Genomic DNA, 18,825 nt, shown 5'->3' on the forward strand with positions numbered 1-18,825 from the left:
AGAGCTGGGACACTTGGGGATCCCAAGTCAAGGCCTCAAAAATGTATTGATAGATTATAAATGGAAAGGGCCTTGCTATAGACTGAATGTTAGTGTCCCTCCAAAATTCATATGTTGAAACCTAATCCCTAATGTGATGGTATTTGAAGATGGGGGCTTTGGGAGGTAATTAGGTCATGAGGATGGAACCCTCATAAGTGGGATTAGTGCCCTTACAAAAGAGACTGCAGAGAACTCCCTTGCCTCTTCCACCATGTGATGACAGAGGAAGAAGACAGCTGTCTATGAACCAGGAAGTAGGTCCCCACCAGACACTGAATCTGCCAGCACCTTGACCTTGGACTTCCAACCTCCAGAACCATGAGAAATACATTTCTGCTATTTATAAGCTACCCAGTCTGTGGTATTCTATTATAGCAGCCAGAACAAACTAAGACAGGCTGGTATTGGTTATTTTTCCTGTATAACACATCACTCCCAAACTTAGTGACTGAAAACAACAGTCATTTATTATCTCTCATGGTTCCTATGTGTTGGGTATTTGGGAAATACTCAATGGGGTGGTTCTGGCTTGGAGTCTCTCCTGATTTGCAGTCAAATGGTGGTTGAGAACTGGGGTTGCCTCGAGGGCTTCTTCAGCCACATGTCCGGGACCTGGGCTGGGATGATCAAAACCTCTGCGGACTAAAACAGCTGGGGCTCCCAGGTGTCTCCCTCTATCTCTGTGTGGTCTCTCCACATGGTCACTCCAGCATGGCAGCTTCATGGGAGCTGGACTTCTTACATGGTAGCTCAGGGCTACCCCAGGAGAGGGAGAGAACACATGCTGAAGGCATGCTGCCTTTTTCTAATTTAGCCTCAGAAATTTCATGGTCACTTTGCCAATTTATTAGAAGCATGTCACTAAGTTCGGGCCATATCCTCTCCCAGTCCTGTGGCCCAGGAAGCGGGGTGACAGCTCCTCCCTGCTATTAGTCCTGGGACACTGCACCCTGGTGATTTCCCCGCACGCTGACCACACCTTTGTACCGTCCTTGTATTAAACACTCCGCAAATTACCCCCTTGTGAGCCACCATCTGCTTCCTGCTCTGACATTGACAGTTACACCCATCTCCCTCTTAGAGGTGTGGTGATGACTTGCCCAAGTTCCCAGTCAGTGATCTGGGGCTTGGGATACCTAATCCAGAGCCGTTTTGTTTCCACTCTATAGCTACTGCACATGGAAACCGTAATAAAACCCCTGAAATCCTTGACTACCCCCACAGGGTGTTGTTGCTTATGTGGAGCTTCACAGTGCTGTGCTGAGCCTGAAGCAAAAGGAAGAATCACTAAGACCACTGGTGTCTTTATCTAAGACTTCGATATTTTGTTCATCCTGGGGTTTTTTTTGGCATCAGTTTTCCTTTTAAGTTTTACTGCATCATACTATTTATCATGATGATGAGATTTTGTGCCCCAGAGTGCCCTAGTTGCCCTGCCTGAGTCCCGGCCCTGTCCCCTTACTCCTCCCCACCTTTCTCATTGCCACTCCACACAGCTGGCTGTGGTCTTCAGAGCCGACTCCAGGAACTGTTTCAGCCCTTCCTCCCTTCCCTTTCCTCAGGTTTCACATTACCTGGCTGATGTCATATCGTTGGATGTTGACAGCTAACATTTGAGTGGTGACAGTTCTTTAATTTGTAACTAAATGGGAAGAGAAGAAGCCCCTTTTGCCATTTGCTTTTAGGTACCAGCCAGGAGTGCCAGGAGTGCCAGGAATGCCAGGTGTGGGTGTGTGTGTGCTCTTGCTGAGGATAGAGATGGATGAGATGCAGAAGCAGATTTTCAGGAGCCTATCTTTAGGGTTGAAGACAGACATACTAAAAGTCATGACAAAATATGGTAAGGGCTTTCAGGCATATATATAAAACGTTATGAGTCTAGAACAGCTAAATCTGTTGCTCAGAGTGTGTGGAAGGAAGGACGCAGGGGAGGGAGGAAAAGAAGGGAGAGAGGGAGGGAGGAGGGAGGAAGGAAGGGTTGGCAGAGGGGAGGAGCAGGCTGGCCGCTGCCAGGGGTCCGATAAAAGTCAGCTAAGAAGGCACCTCAGATAGCTCACCACTGCGTTGCTTGCTTGAATTTTTCTTGATTGCTTTCCTTATTTAGAACCTCTGGTGTCACTCCACGTAACTGGCAGACTTTTCTCCTTTAGATCTATTCTAAGGCACTAAGAAATGAGCCTCTTTACACTTCCTTTGTCTTCCATCAGAGAAGAGGCTGATGTTATGTGCCCATGCACGTCACCACTACCTAATGACAAACACACCAGTTCTGGACCTGGCTGTACTTTTCCCTTTGATGCAGGCAGTGAGGGATTACTAAATGGCATTTCATTATGATCTACTGGCTAGATGTTAGTCATGGCATATTTTAGAGTAAGCCCGAAGGGAGCTGAGATAACAATGTCACTCCAAAGTCAAGGATGCCGTTGCACAAACATGAGCAACCCCCAATCTCCTTCGCAGTTATTGATCTGCCAGCATCTTGCTTTGGCCTGTGCCATCTCACTTTCTGCTGCTAGTAATTTTAAAACCTAAAATAAAATTTTGGGGGTGAATGTCCAGGGTTGCTGTCTTTGAAGCAGGATTGATTACCTGGCTGGACAGAGAGAGATCTTTTTAGCCTAGACTTTGTTTCTGACCCATTGTGATAATCTGGGCACATCATTTAATCTCTCTTCTTTCCTCCCATCATCACTGTTTGTTTGGAAGTCTTGCCAAATCATTGCTTTCTTATTCCCAGTATCCCTAAGGCTTAACAGAGGACGTCATTCAATAATCCCTGGTATGGAATCAAATATTATTCTCTTTGGGTAGTTCCTAATTATCTTATCTTCTGTTTCTGCTTTATAACTTCAACCTTCCTCTTTCCTCAATCTTCTCAATTTCTTTATTCTCTGCATTTCAATTTTTCTCTCTGTTGCAGCTAAGCCACTAATCCAGTATAATGCACCGTCTTTAATGGGACCCATTCCTAGCTAGTTTTTGAAATGCGGTTCTGTAGTATATTTCAACTTATTTCTCTCTTTGTCTAACTATGGCTTTTAAAGTCTGTTAATGTTCTAATATGAAGTCATTCATTGTAATGTAATAATAATATAAAAAACATATCCTACACATGCACTCTTATAAAATTATCATTAGAAGGAAAGCCCTAGTGATAAAGACATATAATATCATTGGTATAATTTAATAATATCTACACTTAAGGTTATCCTTTCTGAAGGGCATATATTATAATATTTAATTCCTATACAGGCATACCTCGGAGATATTGGGGTTCAGTTCCAGACCACTGCAATAAAGTGAATATTGCAGTAAATTGAGTCATACAAATTTTTTGGTTTCCCAGTGCATATAAAAGTTATGTTTATACTATACTGTAGTTTATTAACTGTGCAGTAGCACTATGTCTAAAAAAAATGTACAGACCTTAGTTAAAAAATACTTTCTTGGGCTCCCCTGGTGGCGCAGTGGTTAAGAATCTGCCTGCCAATGCAGGGGACAGGGGTTTGAGCCCTGGTCGGGGAAGATCCCACATGCTGCGGAGCAACTAACCCGTGCGCCACAACTACTGAACCCGCGTGCCACAACTACTGAAGCCCGCGTGCCTAGAGCCCATGCTCCGCAACAAGAGAGGCCACCTCAATGAGAAACCCGCGCACCACAATGAAGAGTAGCCCCCGCTCCCGCAACTAGAGAAAGCCAGCATGCAGCAACAAAGACCCAACACAGCCAAAAGAAACAAAAAACAAAAAACTTTCTTGCTGAAAAAGGCTAATAATTGTCTGACAATTGCAGGGTTGTCACAAACCTTTGATTTGTAAAAAATGCAATATCTGTGAAGTGCAATAAAGTGAAGTGCAATTAAATGAGGTATGCCTATAATAATTCCCAGTGTAGATCACCATTTTACAGGCGAGAAAACTTATGATCAAAGAAGTCATTGAACCAGGGTTTTTGTTTTATTTTGTTTCTCTATTTTGAAGAGGCCTATTATTTTGTGAATCCAGCATTCCTTTTTTTTCTGGAAACAGCTTCTCCCTTCTCCATTCATATGGCTGTCATGAGAACAGTCTGTAATGACCGGATCCTATCCTCTGGCCTCTGAGCCTTTTCCCACTAAGTTTGTGGACTGGGGATTATGAGTACATTGGATCAGAGTATTTTTATTTGTCTAAGGGTAACTCGTAAAGCTAAGGCATTACTGGTGGCTGGTTTACCACCACAGAAGCTACAGATGTTGGGAGAAGGCAGCCTGAGACAGAGAGACTAGGAAATAGCTCCTGACTCCTGTTTTCTGCTCAAGCATTCTGCAAGCCATCGTGATAATAACTTCCCCTTAAGTTCCAGTTCGCTATCAGTCACTTGCAACCCCCAAAAGTCCTAACCTCTATTGACTGCTGGTCGTCTTAACCACATCAAAGGGAGATAATGGATTTGAGTTGAAAGTCACTGACATGTGAGAGTTTCATTCAAAGGCCAAGTTATGCTAGTTCCCCCAAGGAACTAGTTTAGTTTCTTCCTTCCTGATCTCAAACACATCAGAAAAAGAAAACTTATGTATTAAAAATAACTACGTTAAGAGAATGGGCTTAAGGACACTGGGAGGGGGAAGGGTAAGCTGGGACGAAGTGAGAGAGTGGCGTGGACATATATACACTACCAAATGTAAACTAGATAGCTAGTGGGAAGCAGCTGCATGGCACAGGGAGATCAGCTCAGTGCTTTGTGACCACCTAGAGGGATGGGATAGGGAGGGTGGGAGGAAGACGCAAGAGGGAGGAGATATGGGGATATATGTATATGTATAGCTGATTCACTTTGTTATACAGCAGAAACTAACACACCGTTGTAAAGCAATTATACTCCAATAAAGATGTTAAAAAAATATAAATAAATAAAAATAAAAAGGGTTTTGGGAGGCATACCTGATTAGGACATACTACAGAAATCATCTTCAGGAATATTTTACTGAAAGAAAAGTCCTTAAGGTTGTGAACGTCTAGAAAGATGAGTTGTATTTTTTTTTTTTAATTTATTGATTTTATTTATTTTTGGCTGTGTTGGGTCTTCGTTTCTGTGCGAGGGCTTTCTCTAGTTGCGTCAAGCGGGGGCCACTCTTCATTGCGGTGCGTGGGCCTCTCACTATCGCAGCCTCTCTTATTGCTGAGCACAGGCTCCAGATGCGCAGGCTCAGTAGTTGTGGCGCATGGGCTTAGTTGCTCCGCGGCATGTGGGATCTTCCTAGACCAGGGCTCGAACCCGTGTTCCCTGCATTGGCAGGCAGATTCTCAACCACTGCGCCACCAGGGAAGCCCCAATGAGTTGTATTGATGCTGTCCTTAACTAGTTACCCAGGGAGCTTGTGAGTAACCATTTGTTCCATGGACAGTTGGGAGTAAAGATATTTTATTAATCTGATTTCCAGTGTTAGGATTTCACGTTACTACAAAATTCTGTTGAGCTTAGGGAGCCTTTCTGCAGGTGTTATTAACCTCATTTCGGACTGAAGAAAATTTGGCAGAACATCCTGAAATAAATCAGCAGCACTGCAAAGAAAAAGATCGGTAAGAATTTCTCTCCTAGGCTAACTCCCTCTTTTACCAGATACCGTGGGTTATCTAAATTAATCCAAATGATGACTCTCCCCCACAGAAGAAGGAAATTAAAACTTTAAATCAACCAAAAAAAAAAAAAAAAGCTACGTTAAAATCATAGTCAAATTCATTCAAACAGCAAGTCATCTTGAAAGAAACGGAAAACTAGTTTTTTTTAGTGCCAATGTGGTGGGTCATGTGACCCTTTACTAAAAACTAGTTTTTGTTGGTGGTGGTTAACTACAATGGGCTATATTCAGTCATCTTTATTTCTTAAAGAGCTCAATCATATGTCCCATTTCCAACATTTCAACATACCACTCGGGAAAGGGAAAAGGAAGATCTTCTAGAGCAGGTGTTGCTAATGTTCTCTGTTCAAGTGATTAACAAAAGAAAAAGTGTGCTATTGTATGTAGGGAATACTTAAGGGAATCTTAAGACTGACCCTAGAGTAGAAAGAGATTTGGGATTACATTGTCCCCTTTCTGCTTCAGACACCGCAGTGTGTAAGCCTTGGCAGACTCCACAAACTTGCACTTGGCTCTCATAATCACGTCATAGGCCCTGTGGGTGACAACAAAGTCCCTCTTTATGCTGCTTAGAAGTTGGCTATGTGCACCTCTTCAGTCTCAGCACAATTTTAAAATCCCACCCCTGCCATGTTCATGGATTGAATATGGCTCTGTATCATGTGGTCACCTTGACCTTCAGGCTTAACACAGTGACAATTTGCTCTGGGGCTTTGTGAAAGGAAAAATGTCTTACCTAATGAAAAGGATGTCTTAACCCTTCCTAACAATAATTTAAGATCTAAAATATACTGATCAGGGATTGTATTAACATCAGCATGGGAAAGGCTGTCTAGAAAAACATGGAGAAAAACTAAAATGTGTGCAGAGAATGGAGGTGAACATATGAATAATTTCCAACCAGCATACTTGGGGACTCTGAGTTAACTCAGAACGTATTTCAAAATAATCAATTTGGTTAAACAAATATTAAGCTAATTGTTTGAATGACTAAATTGGTCCATGAAAATAATTTTTCTTCAGACAGAGACCTAGTTACCGTCCAGAAACTTTTTCTTCTGTCTAATCCAAATGGCTCTTCCATTGCTCTCACCCATTTTTAATACTTCTGCTCACAGAGAATGGCTACCTTCTTCTCTTTGTCCTCCAACTCCATCTTCTTGTTATTCCCCTATAGGTTCTAATTTTCATCCTTTAGTTACTCTTATTTAAACAAAACAAAACACAGTTTCCACTGACTTAGTAGATATTTGCCAAACTGGTGAAAATAACACATGAATATCCCCACCTAGGACTTGGTAGGAATGAAATTCTTTTTCTACCATAGTTTGTGGATTGTTTCGTAAAATAGGTTGTCACCCCTCTGTCATCGTGTTTCCCCTCATTTATCCCAGCTCTTTCTGGAGACAGGCCTGGCATGTGTGCAGTTGAGGTTAAGCCATTTGTTTTTCTCTTTTTTTTATTCCTCTCAGGTTTCTTTATACCGTCTCTAAAATTCAGACATCTAAAGAGTCCCAGGATGGGGAGAAGGACATAGTGGCTAGTGTTTATGACATTTGGGTGCCCTCTCCTCTCATGCTGTCTGTGGTCTGAGGACTGTTTACAAAGTTGGACTATGGTAGGAAGGCCTCCAGGTTAAACAATTATGAGGCAGCTCCTTCAGAGCTCAGAATTGTCTTAAATATGAAAATATCAAGTTCTGACACCACTAGACAAATGGCTGCTTCATTCTGAGTATTTACACACTAAATATAGAACTATTTCCTTGAGTTAAAACCCTATATGATGGTCTTATTATTTGGAATAATTTTAATAGCAAAGAAAGCTATGGGTAGTAACCATGTTTTCTGTCAGGCAGAAGTAAAAACATGAATTTTTTTAGGATTTGTAGTGGCCTTGCTCAGCACAGAGATTGGAGAGGGGTGGGAAAACTGAAAGTGGAGATCTTCATATTTCCCACAGTTTTGGACATAAAGGAGGAGCAATTCTCTTCTCATCTAATCAGCAAAGATAAGGTTAACTTATTCCTGCATCTCTAAGTCATTTGTTTAGCCCTGTAAATTCGCTGATGAGCCATTTTAATAAAGCTTCTCAGCAGGTCCTTCTACCAGAGTATGAAAGTAATCCAGGTATTCGAAGGCGTGAAATGGAATGACTCCATCTCTCAGTGGTTCAGATGGATGTTAAGGTCATGGCCACGGTTAGCTGGCCCAGGAGTGTGTCCATCTTATATACATTCAGGCTATGTGACAGAGCTCGGCTGAAATCCAGGAGTCCATGGACTCCAGAGTTAGCTTTCTATTAAGGAAAAGCTTACAAGAAACTGGACCAGGGTAAAGCAAAGACCAAGGGACAGAAAGAAAGCTTGAATTACATGATTGCAATATTCTACAAAATCAGCTTCTCTTTGGAGCTGAAAATGCCTCAAGTTTCTTCCTGAGAGGCATGAGCGATTGCATGAATACTATGTTCTCTGACAATTTCCAACATGATTCCATTTAAGGTTATGTGACAAGTCTGTATGATAAGGTTGTGTGTGTCTGGGTATTTTATGCCTGTGTGTAACACTGTCACTTGGCTTTGCGAAACCAAAAACTCCCTGCATGTCCATGGGAGAGGATAATTCAGCATGTGGCAGGCCAAGTAAAATGCCATCCCTTATTCTCCATCCTTGCTTCATTCTTTCTCCCACACTTTAACTCACTAAGTTGTTAAGTGTCTGAAATCATTCTTGGTGAATAACGCTGGACCACTCAGAAAGTTTGCGGCTGAGAGCTGGACCCTCGTCATCACCAAGCACTTTGTCACTGAGACAGAGTAACCCATGGTTACTGAGCTCAGATCAGTTAAGGGGCAGAGAGCCTCCCCTCCTCACTGCTCTATAAAAGAGACCCAGCAAAGGGACCCTACCAGCTTCTAGCTCTCAGCCGGGGGGAGCGCGTGGGAAGCAAAGCCCAGACCTGCGGAGCAGAAAGCACCAGCTGCAGAGGCAAGGCCGGCATGGCTCCCACTTTCAAACTTCAGTGTCACTTCATTCTGATCTGTCTGATGGCTCTAAGAGGGGAGAGCCGGTACCTGGAGGTGAGCGATTACCCTGTTGACCCATCACACCTTCCTGTGGTGAGTGTCCAGCCTCGGGGGTGGGCAGGCTGCCTCCGCTCTCAGATGTGTTTTGGTTAGCTCTTTCTTCCGCATTTACTGTGCCCCCTCTCTCCTCTGGTTTCCCCTGGGTCTTCCTCCCTGCCTCTTCCTCCTTCCCTCTGGTCCCTGGGCATACCCTGGTCTGATGGGAAAGGTCTAACTAAACCTTCCCGTCTTCTCCGGACCCGGGAGACGTTGACCCGGTCACTTTATTCTCTTTGCCGCGGGGCAGGGAGGGTGCCTTGCTTCTGGTCCCCTTTCCCCCTCCTTGAACTTTTGCGGACTGACTTATTTTCCTGGCCAGCTGCGGGAAGCTGTGGACCACGACCCTTTCCTACTCTTCAGCGCCAACCTGAAGCGGGAGCTGCCGGGGGAGCAGCTGTACCGCCGCGCTATGCGTGAGTCGGGGCTGCCTGGCCGGCTGGCGTCCGTCCGCGGGCAGCGGGGAGGTGGGGATTGTTGAGGACCGCGGGGGGCGCAGTCCGCATCGCTAAGGGTCAGTCCGAGGAGGCGCACTGGGGCGAGATGGGGTGACGCACGCGGAGCGCGGAAGCGGGGCGCAGCCGAGGCTGGGAGTCGGAGCGCGAGCGGAGAGGGGCTGCCCCGGGTGCCGCCGCAGTGGCTGCAACCTGGGACCCCCAACCCCGCTGCCCTCCCCCAACCCCAGGGTGCCTGGACATGCTGAGCCTCCAGGGCCAGTTCACCTTCACCGCCGACCGGCCGCAGCTGCACTGCGCCGCCTTCTTCATCGCAGAGCCCGAGGAGTTTATCACCATCCACTACGAACTGGTCTCCATCGACTGTGAGAGCGGGGACTTCCTGAAGGTGAGGCGCCCCCGCCAGGCGCAGCCCCAGCCGCGGGGCAAGGGAGGGGTCATGGCCGGGACGCTGCGCCCTAGCGTGGAGAGCCGGCGCCGCTCGTAATTAGATGCTTCGCTGGTGCAGGAGTGGGAGAGGCGCACTCCGGGACCCCCGCGCAGCGCGAACCTCGCCCCACTCTCCGAAGGCCGAGTGCCTTGGTCTTCCAGTGGTTTAAATTCATCCCTGTGCGCTCTCGGTCCCGGGCGCTTCCAAAGACTAGAACTCGTGGCGCGAACCACTGTGTTGCAATCTGGAGCAGATGAAAAGGGGTGCAAACCAACTAGTACGAGCCCTCGGGTCCACCGAACCCGCGGTCCTGATTAGAAGGCGACCTCACATGTCTGAGATCTGAGCCCGCCTTGCTCCTGCTGGTCCCTTTCTCTGTGGAGCTGTTTCAGGCTCCCAGAGGCTGTCTTCAATGCCTGGGTGACCTGATTTTGGAGCAGAAGGGCACTGGCTGCGGGGAAGGTTGCTGAGAAGGAATCTAGTCTGAGGCAGGTGGGAGGCGCGGATAAGTCCCCCAGCCTCATTAACATCCCCACTCCCAGTTCTCCATGAGTCTAACGGGTCAGCTTGGGATGGCTGCTGGACTTCTCCAGTCCAGTTAACATGAACATGATTAAAATCCCAAAGTGGAATTATTTTGGAACCTGTCAAACGCAATAGAAGAGAACTGATCTGGTGAAATAATTTGTACCTGGTAATTTTACTAACGTGAACTAGGTTGGACTCATTAAATTGGAGACCTGTGGTGATTTTAAGAGTAAAGTCAATAGACTGACCGTTTGTCCAGCCAACTACAAACTTCAACAAGTGAAGGAAAAAATTCCTAACTTGTATACCAGCCATTATCGTCTAAGTGTTAAAGTAGTTCTTGAAATTTTAATATGTGGTAAGAGTAAAAATATGAGGAAAATGGGTGTGTATAACCATCGGCAGGTAGGTAAAGTTGCTGCTCCAGTTTTTCCTCTTGCTATTTTTGAGAAATTTTGTTCATATTTTAATGAGGAAAGAGAAAAACTGAAACCCTAATTATGTTCCTGTGGAATTCTTCTGAAGGTAGGCTGTGTGGAAAATATGACCAACCCAAAAATGTATATCGTCTGTAGTTTCATTTACCAAGGTGGCTGAAATGATAAAGTATAAGAAAGTTTATTTGCTTTGGAAATGTTAGAGTTTATAAAGGGGAAAAAAGCAATAATTAATTAATAATGTGACTTGCAAACAACCCTCACAGTCAAAATATATACAAATAGAAAGCACGTGTGCAGGGGGGTATAGGCTGTCTATTCCTCACTTATGACCGAAGGCCCATGGCTGGATAACCTTTTCCCCCTTTTCAACACACCTGTGACTTCAGGAGTTGATGAAAGTGATCATCTTTGTCTGTATTTTTTGTTGGAAGGTATTTGATGGTTGGATTCTCAAGGGAGAGAAGTTCCCCAGTTCCCAGGATCACCCTCTCCCCATGACTGAGCGGTACATAGATTTCTGTGAGAGTGGTCTTAGCAGAAGGAGCGTCAGATCCTCCCAGAACGTGGCCATGATCTTCTTCCGGGTCCATGAACCAGGAAATGGGTTCACATTAACCATAAAGACAGATCCTAACCTCTTTCGTAAGTGGACTTCATGTCTTCTTAGTTGGAAGGCAGGACCTGGGGGGAGAGAGTGTCAGTTCTGCTTTTCAAAGGTAGCATCGTTGCACAGACTTAAGAAATTTGAAGTGAGGAAGGATTTGAATGGAAATTCTTTTGTAATTAGAAATGACCTAAAGGATATTTCCAACTCATTATTATGAAAATCAAATCAGTTTTTAATTTATTTACCAGGCTAGGTAAGATACTAATTTATGGTGGCTAGAATTCTATTTTTTCTCCAGTCTTATTCTGATCTCCTGAGCTACTACAATGTATTCAGTGACAAACTTTAATCCCTCCAAGTCATTCCATTGATCTGGATAAGCTTGAGGGATCAGATATGAAGTTGCAGTCTTACAGATATTTAGGTGAAGGCTGAAACACTGCATATCTAGGATGTGTAGACAGATTTCATGCCCTGAGCAGAGGGCTGGACCAGAGGACCTCAACATTGCCTTAGGAGTCTGAAACCATTGCTCTAATTTAGTTCATTTCTGGTGGATACACAAATAGATGCTATAAAGCTGAACAGCCCAGGCCTAAAACACATTATCTTAATCAGAATGAGTTCATTCATCTATTTATTATTTCTTCCCCATTAAGAGGAAGACGTTTATAAAAAATCAGGAAAACATATTCATTTTTGGTTGCATACAATAGTACAATAGTATTAATATTAACACTTCATGTGGTTGAAGAATGGGGCCTACCTAATCTGCCAAAAAATAATGTACTGACTGATCTCCCAAATTTTGTTTTTAAAAAACAAAAAAATTTTTTTGAAAGAAGCCCCCCAAAAAGGCTGTTTCCGAGGACTGGAGCAGAATAACACTAGAGGACACCATGAACTGTTTCTCCTATATCCTGTTTGGTTAGAAATCAGAAACCTTCTAGAATCATCAAGGAATTTCAGTTCTTTTTGAAATTAAGTGTAATTAAAAATATAAGGAGGAAGCAAAAGGTAGTTCTGACATAGTCTGATCAATCAGAAACTTTTGTCCCATAACTGGCCAAAAAAAGTACAAACTCTGATGCTTCTAGTTTCATAGCTAGAAGAATAAATTTATTGTAAGTCTAGTCTTGAGATACAAAACAAAATTTCAGAAAGTCTTGGGAGTAAATAAACATTTAAAATTTACCTATTAGTCAACTTATCACTTAACACCCAGGAAATATTTATCAGACATAAGCCTGCTTTGTATTTTTCTCAGCCTATTTTGTAACTAGTTTAATGTTTCTTCACTTTATTATCTCAAAAGTAACATATAGCTACAAGTTCAGTTAATAAAGGTTTCAGACAGACAGGGTTTGAGTTCTGGCCTTATCTTTAAGCCTTGATTCTTCCAGACTCCCAGCTTGAACTTGGACCCTAGTTAATGAAGTGTTCCTAGAACTTCTACCAGCTAGTATTGTTTGGTTGGTTATTAATTTATGTCTTGTGAGTGTTATAAACAAGGTGACCCCCTGAGATTACGATTAGAAGTCCCCTTGCAGCCAGGGCCTCCTGACAATGTCCATACATCACTGGTGCTTTTTATTCCCCAACTCCTTCCTTTCTCCAAATCGCCTTTGTGATAAGTACTCTCTTCTGGGCCACAAGCCCCTAAACCATGAATAGGAACTTAGAATAAGGATGAGATAAATTTCTATAAAAGCCCAGCATACCAAGCAGTGAAAATGTGATTTTGTTTTTCTACAAAGCCTGCAATGTCATCTCCCAGACCCCAAATGGAAGGTTTACTCTGGTCGTGCCACATAAGCATCGCAACTGCAGCTTCTCCATAATTTATCCTGTGGTGATCAAAATATCTGATCTCACCCTGGGACACTTAAATGGTCTGCAATTAAAGGTGAGTTGCTTATTTGCTTCCCAGTCACTTCCTAAGACCTCAGCTTTATCAGAGCAAAAGTAACTACACAGGGCAAACGTGGATGAACTGGTGTAGTATGTCCTTCTGTTCGGCGGTTAGATCTCACATGAGCCTGCCCTCGCTGCTTTAATAAACTCTTCTTCTATTTCCGTTATGCTGCAAGTTGCATACTCAGGTGCCTCTTCTGACTACTTGAATACTTTTCTTGTGATGTTAGAAAATGTTTTCAATTGGCAAAGTTGTGGCATATAATTACAATTGAACTCTCTTGTACTTGCCTCTTTTACAAAAATTCTCTCCTAGCAGAACCTAGTGTGAGTCATCTACACAGCTGTTTTTCTGATTATTGGAATTTTCTTTTGACATGAAGGAAGTATCTCATTGACAGACTGTGTTATGAAGGAATGCTAAGCGTAGCATAAAATACAAAACTGGATTTTTATATTGCAAAATACAGTAAAGTTTTGAAGCGTTTTTTTGCATTACATTTAATTCCATACATTTTACAACAAAACATTAGTTGAGCCTCCCCATCAACTTTTTCCCCCATGAACTTCTGTATGGATTTTATAATTAATGCTGAGCTTGACCACATTTATTTGCACTGGTAGCTTGTTTCCTTTGAGTCATCCTCATTTCCTTTTATGTTCTCATATGCCTAGGTTAAGACAGCTCATGCATTTGCTGGCATCAAAGATAGTCATAGTTCCTAATCAGAAAGATTTCAGTGAAAACCAAATAAATAGGACTAGGGCTGAGAAAAGCAGTAAATCCAATTTCCTTTAAGCCCTAAATTCATAGGTCAGTGCCTATTTTTTAAAGTTGAACCTTAGTGGAAGAATAATCCTTTGATAAAGGCCAGGATAAGTGGATGTCTTTGGCTTAGCCTTATAGGCTTGAGATTTTTTGTATGTCATTCTTGATGTTTAATATAGAAGATGGCAAGTGTGACAGATTGAGAGATCTGCACTTTAGTTATTCTTGGCTATGTGGAGTAATCTTGGTGCTTACCATTTAAAAAAATGTGAAGTCTGCAGTGTTCTAGGTATCTATTGCTTTACAAAATATTTTCTGAGTGCTTACCATGTGCAAGGAATTCTTCTAGATGCTGGAAATTAGCAATGAACAAAACAGGTCCTACTCACATGGAACCTGTATTCTAGTGGGATGAGACAGGCAAAAGTGTAATGTATTTCAAATAGTGGTGAGTGCCCTACAGAAAATGAAGCGGAGTGGTGGCTGGGGACAAGGGGGGTAGAGTGAGGGGCAGGCAGCTACTTGAGATGAGAAGGTCAGGAAAGAAATCTTTTGAGAAGGAGACATTTAAAGTGAGATTTCAGTGATAGGTAAGAAGGAGCCAGCAGCCACAGGAAGAGCTGGGAACAGAGCAACAGTAGTGCAGAGGCTCAGAGGCAGGAATGGGTTTGCTGAGTTCTAGAAATGGAAAGAAGGAAAAGTAGAGGGGGAGTGGTATCATACAGCATCAGGGAGACAGGCAGGGCCAGGGGGTGGAGAGCCCAGCGGGTCATATTAAAGAGTTTGAGTTTATTTTCAGTGCAGTGGGAAACCACCGAAGGGGTTCAGGCAGGAAAGTGACATAATCCATTTGCTTATGCTCAGGTGGGGTTAGAGTGATTGGGAATTGCTGGCCTCATGACCAAATTAATTGACAGAGTCCACGATGGGAAGGAGACATTACCTAAAGGTCATTCTGGCTTCCATGAATGATGATGAATGGGCTGTAGGGGCCAGGGTGGTGCAGCAGTGCACCTAAAAGGCCATTGTCATAGTCTAGGCAAGAGATGAGAGTGACTTGGTCCAGGGAGATAGAGCCTCAACAAAGAAATCTCGGGGGTCACTGCTGAGGAGTTGAACCCCAGAGGTCCCTACACAACTCAGCTTCTGCCGTTGTTTATAAGAACAGCTGAGAGGTTTGGAAAGAGGAGAGAAAAGTCACTGAACGCCAAAAAGTACGTGCTCCCAACCTCCTTGTTTCTTGGTTTTGTTCCCTTCATTTTAGCTTCCATTTCTTCCCAACTTCTTATTTCCCATTTCTCTCTCCTGAGCCTGCCTTTTCTCCTTCACCTCCTCCTGTGAAATTTGGAACCTATAGAACCAGGTGGAATGTTTAGTCTTAAGACATGTTCCCCCTGGACACCCTCTACTCAAGGGAAAGGCAATTACATTTTTTTCCCTTTACCTCTAAATGGCTTATTCAACTGTTCATACAAGAAAATGAGCCCTGTACACAGTGGGGCTAACTAACCCTCGATTTCATCATTGATGAAATTATGTGTAAAATACCTAAGCATAGAACCCAGCACAGAGTAGGTGCTTTAAATATATATGCCCATACCTGCTTCCTTTCATTAGTCAAAGAGTTGCTGTTGTATTATTTTCTATTGGTTGTTTAGTTCCAGTTGCATTTCAATATCTTCCAAATGTTGGACTGTGTGCGCTTATGTATGTGTGTGTTTTACATTCTCTGTTTTAGATTTTGGTCCCTATGTAGCATGGTCTGTCTGGTTAGCTTCTAAGCACCTTGCCACATTCCGCTAGATCTCTTGATGGGTATGTCTCAGTGAAGAAGAGGATCACAGGCAAAACTGGCTGTATAATTTGTGGGGGGACAGTACAAAATGAAAATACAGGGGCCTTATTTTTAAATTATTAGGAAATTCAAAATGGTGACAGCAGAGCATTAAGCCAAGCACTAGGCCTTGAAAGTGTGAGCCCTGTGGGCACGGGTGGCACGATCACAAGGCCAGCCCTGATCACGGGAAATGGGTGGCCCAAACTGTGACATTTGGGGCTGAGAGGGGGTCTGCTTTGTTTGCATGGGAAAGTGAAGCACAGGAATTTCTGTGGATGACACAGTGTGGAAAAGATGAAGGGAAGCAGAAAAAGGTCGTTACAGTGCATCACAAAGTCTTAAGACTACATACTTATTTTGAGTAGCTTGAAATAAGTTTATTTTAGTTGGAAGGAGAAAGTTGATGGTAACTCTAGCTAATTAGAGCCCCAAATGAGGGGTCTCTTCTTTTTTTAATATTCTTTTAACTAGTCTAACTCCTTATCAGTAGAAAGGATAAAAATTGTCTCAATAGCAGAAAAAGTCTTTTATAAAGAAGAGGAAAATAGGTAAGTTGAAGAAAAAACTGATGTGGAAGCCCTATTTATAAAAATTCTGACTGCATGCATTAAGAAATTCAAATAATTCATTGTGTATGTCCAAATGATTTAAAAAGCAAAGCATTTTCAGATTCAATTTTCATATATTGTATATGGAGTTTACAGATTCCAATTTCATCATTCTAGTCCTTGAGCTTATAAAAAAATGTTTTTTTAAATGCACATACATTTTTTAAAATGATTACTCAACGGATTTAGAAAAGCAATTCCTATGATTTTTTTTTTTTCTTTAAAAAGTCTTACTTCCCAGAGTCCTGGATGTTAAATTAAATGGCAAAGCCAGCATGTCTACAGCTGACTGAATTCACCAACTTGCCATTGGTCAAATGGTTTGACTTCCATAATTGGTTTAAATACATCTTCCTCTGCTGCTTTACTCTCTTAGAAGTCCTCAGCAGGTTGTGTGGGAATAGGAGACTTTGTGGAGCTGCTGGGAGGAACTGGATTGGACCCTTCCAAGATGATGCCTTTAGCTGATCTCTGCTATCCTTTTCACGGCCCTGGTAAGATATTTCTTTGATTATTATTTATGTGCCTATTAAGATTGTTTCCTTAAATAAAATGCCTCAAATTTTTTATACATGGGAGGGCAAGTTCCACCAAAGAAACTTTGATTTTGCACATTGAGCAAGTGTGAGGCTTTTGCATTTGAGCCTAGGCACAGTATCAAGAATGCATGACCACAATATCTGACAGTGGGAGAAAAACTTATGAAGTAACAAGGTTGCGTGTTTAAGGTTTGCCCTAGGTACAACTATGAAAAAGACAAAGCTTTTTGGTTCTGTGCTCTGTCGACCTTCTTGAAGGTCCCTGCTTTCCTCCTCTCGAGACTAAAGATTTTACTGACTGAAAACCGTAGTTCAAATAGTGGATGTATTGTCAATTAGTCATAGTATAAAAATGAAGTAATATCTAAATAACTTTACCATACATATGTATATGTGTGTGTATTACTCATAGTAAATATTGACACATTAAAAGGTGATACGCTTTATTAGAAATTCTCAGAACTGCTGAATGTCCCCAACTTCTAGCAGCAAAACCAGCCTCTGAAAGACCACTGCAAAACAGAGGTAAATTCTGAGATCTAAAAATGGTCACGGGTAATAAAAGACCTGGTTCTCGCCAAACAGAATCAGGTCTTCTTTGTTATAGATCAGTGAAGCTTTTCCATTTGATTATGCTCGGGTGGGGTGAGGGAGGTGGGAATTGCTGACTAGTGACCAAATTAATTAACGAAATCCAAGGGGGAGGGAGAGAGTTACATAAAACATTTCTGTAAAGGTCACTCCTGTATCTGTACTTCTGATGCAGGAACCGGTGATTATCTTTTAAGAGACAAAAGTCAAACAGAAGAACAGTCTTTCATCCCTTACCATAGCCCCCTTCCTCTTTTGTAAGCACACATCACTAACCAACTAAATAATGGAGCTGCAAATCAGACAGCCTTTTGATCAGCTGTTACCAGTTTTAATTAAAGCCAGTTCTGCCAACCAGTATTTTCTCTCTCTGAGCTAATGCTGGGAACTTAATAAACAAAATCTCTCTGAAATAGAATTAATGTACACAGGTAAAGGAAAAGATTTCTAAAAACCCACTTTGCTAAAAGCTTGGGGGTTAGTTTATGCTAATTTACACCTGAGCCCTGGTTTAAACCAGTGCATCATGGCTTCTCTCCCTTTGTGTGTGCTCTCAGAGGCACTGGATCCTTCCAGGCTGATGGAGAGCACCTGTGAGGAGGTGCCTTTGAGCTGGGTAAAAAGATTAGATTAAGAACTGAAGCACAATCATGCCTTAAAATTTAGATAATTGAAGCCACAGTAATTTTGGTGCATGAATTATATGACTTGATTTCAAAGGGTGTTACTATGGCCAAAAAACCACTTTTGCCTGCATTATCTAGATAATTGAAACCAGTCTTAAGATAATGTGAAGGCTTGAATTATCTGACTCACTGGTTCATTTTAGACTTCACTTTTTTCTTTAATTCACCATGTTTTCATGAGCCCCTCTTAAGTCGTTCAGACAATGAAGAACTCTTAGGTATCCTGCCCTTTACAATGGATTGTATTAGGAATTATGTCAAATAATAAATGATATGTGCATTAACTAAAGGAAATAAGGCACGTTATGTGGATTAAAGTTCAGAGTAAGATCAGAAAAGAATGGCCTTGCAAACAATTTAAAGAAAATTAGGGACTTCCCTGGTGGTGCAGTGGTTAAGAATCCGCCTGCCAATGCGGGGGACACGGGTTCGAGCCCTGCTCCGGGAAGATCCCACATGCCGAGGAGCAACTAAGCTCGTGCACCACAACTACTGAGCCTGCACTCTAGAGCCAGTGAGCCACAACTTCTGAGCCCACGTGCCACAACTACTGAAGACTGCATGCCTGGAGCCGTGCTCCACAACAAGAGAAGCCACCACAATGAGGGGCCCGTTCACTGCAAGGAAGAC

The 18,825-nt window shown here is 42.8% G+C and overlaps 1 protein-coding gene across 2 annotated transcripts in view; it reads left to right on the plus strand.

Moving 5' to 3' along the window:
* CRHBP (corticotropin releasing hormone binding protein) overlaps positions 1–18,825 on the plus strand; it is a 481,877-nt gene that overhangs the window by 184,233 nt on the left and 278,819 nt on the right. The window contains exons 1-6 of one of the 2 annotated variants that reach the window (XM_082378187.1): positions 481–8,788; positions 9,114–9,207; positions 9,477–9,634; positions 11,076–11,286; positions 13,009–13,157; positions 16,756–16,873. The exons of the other annotated variant lie outside the window; for it this stretch is intronic. Coding sequence (XP_082234313.1) covers positions 8,669–8,788; positions 9,114–9,207; positions 9,477–9,634; positions 11,076–11,286; positions 13,009–13,157; positions 16,756–16,873 — 850 coding nt within the window. The 5' untranslated portion in view covers positions 481–8,668. Of the gene's footprint in view, positions 1–480; positions 8,789–9,113; positions 9,208–9,476; positions 9,635–11,075; positions 11,287–13,008; positions 13,158–16,755; positions 16,874–18,825 lie in introns of those variants that run through there. 2 annotated transcript variants of the gene reach the window in all.

This window comes from Balaenoptera borealis (assembly GCF_965194805.1).
Source record: "Balaenoptera borealis genome assembly, chromosome: 2".
Taxonomy (NCBI): Eukaryota; Metazoa; Chordata; class Mammalia; order Artiodactyla; family Balaenopteridae; genus Balaenoptera; species Balaenoptera borealis.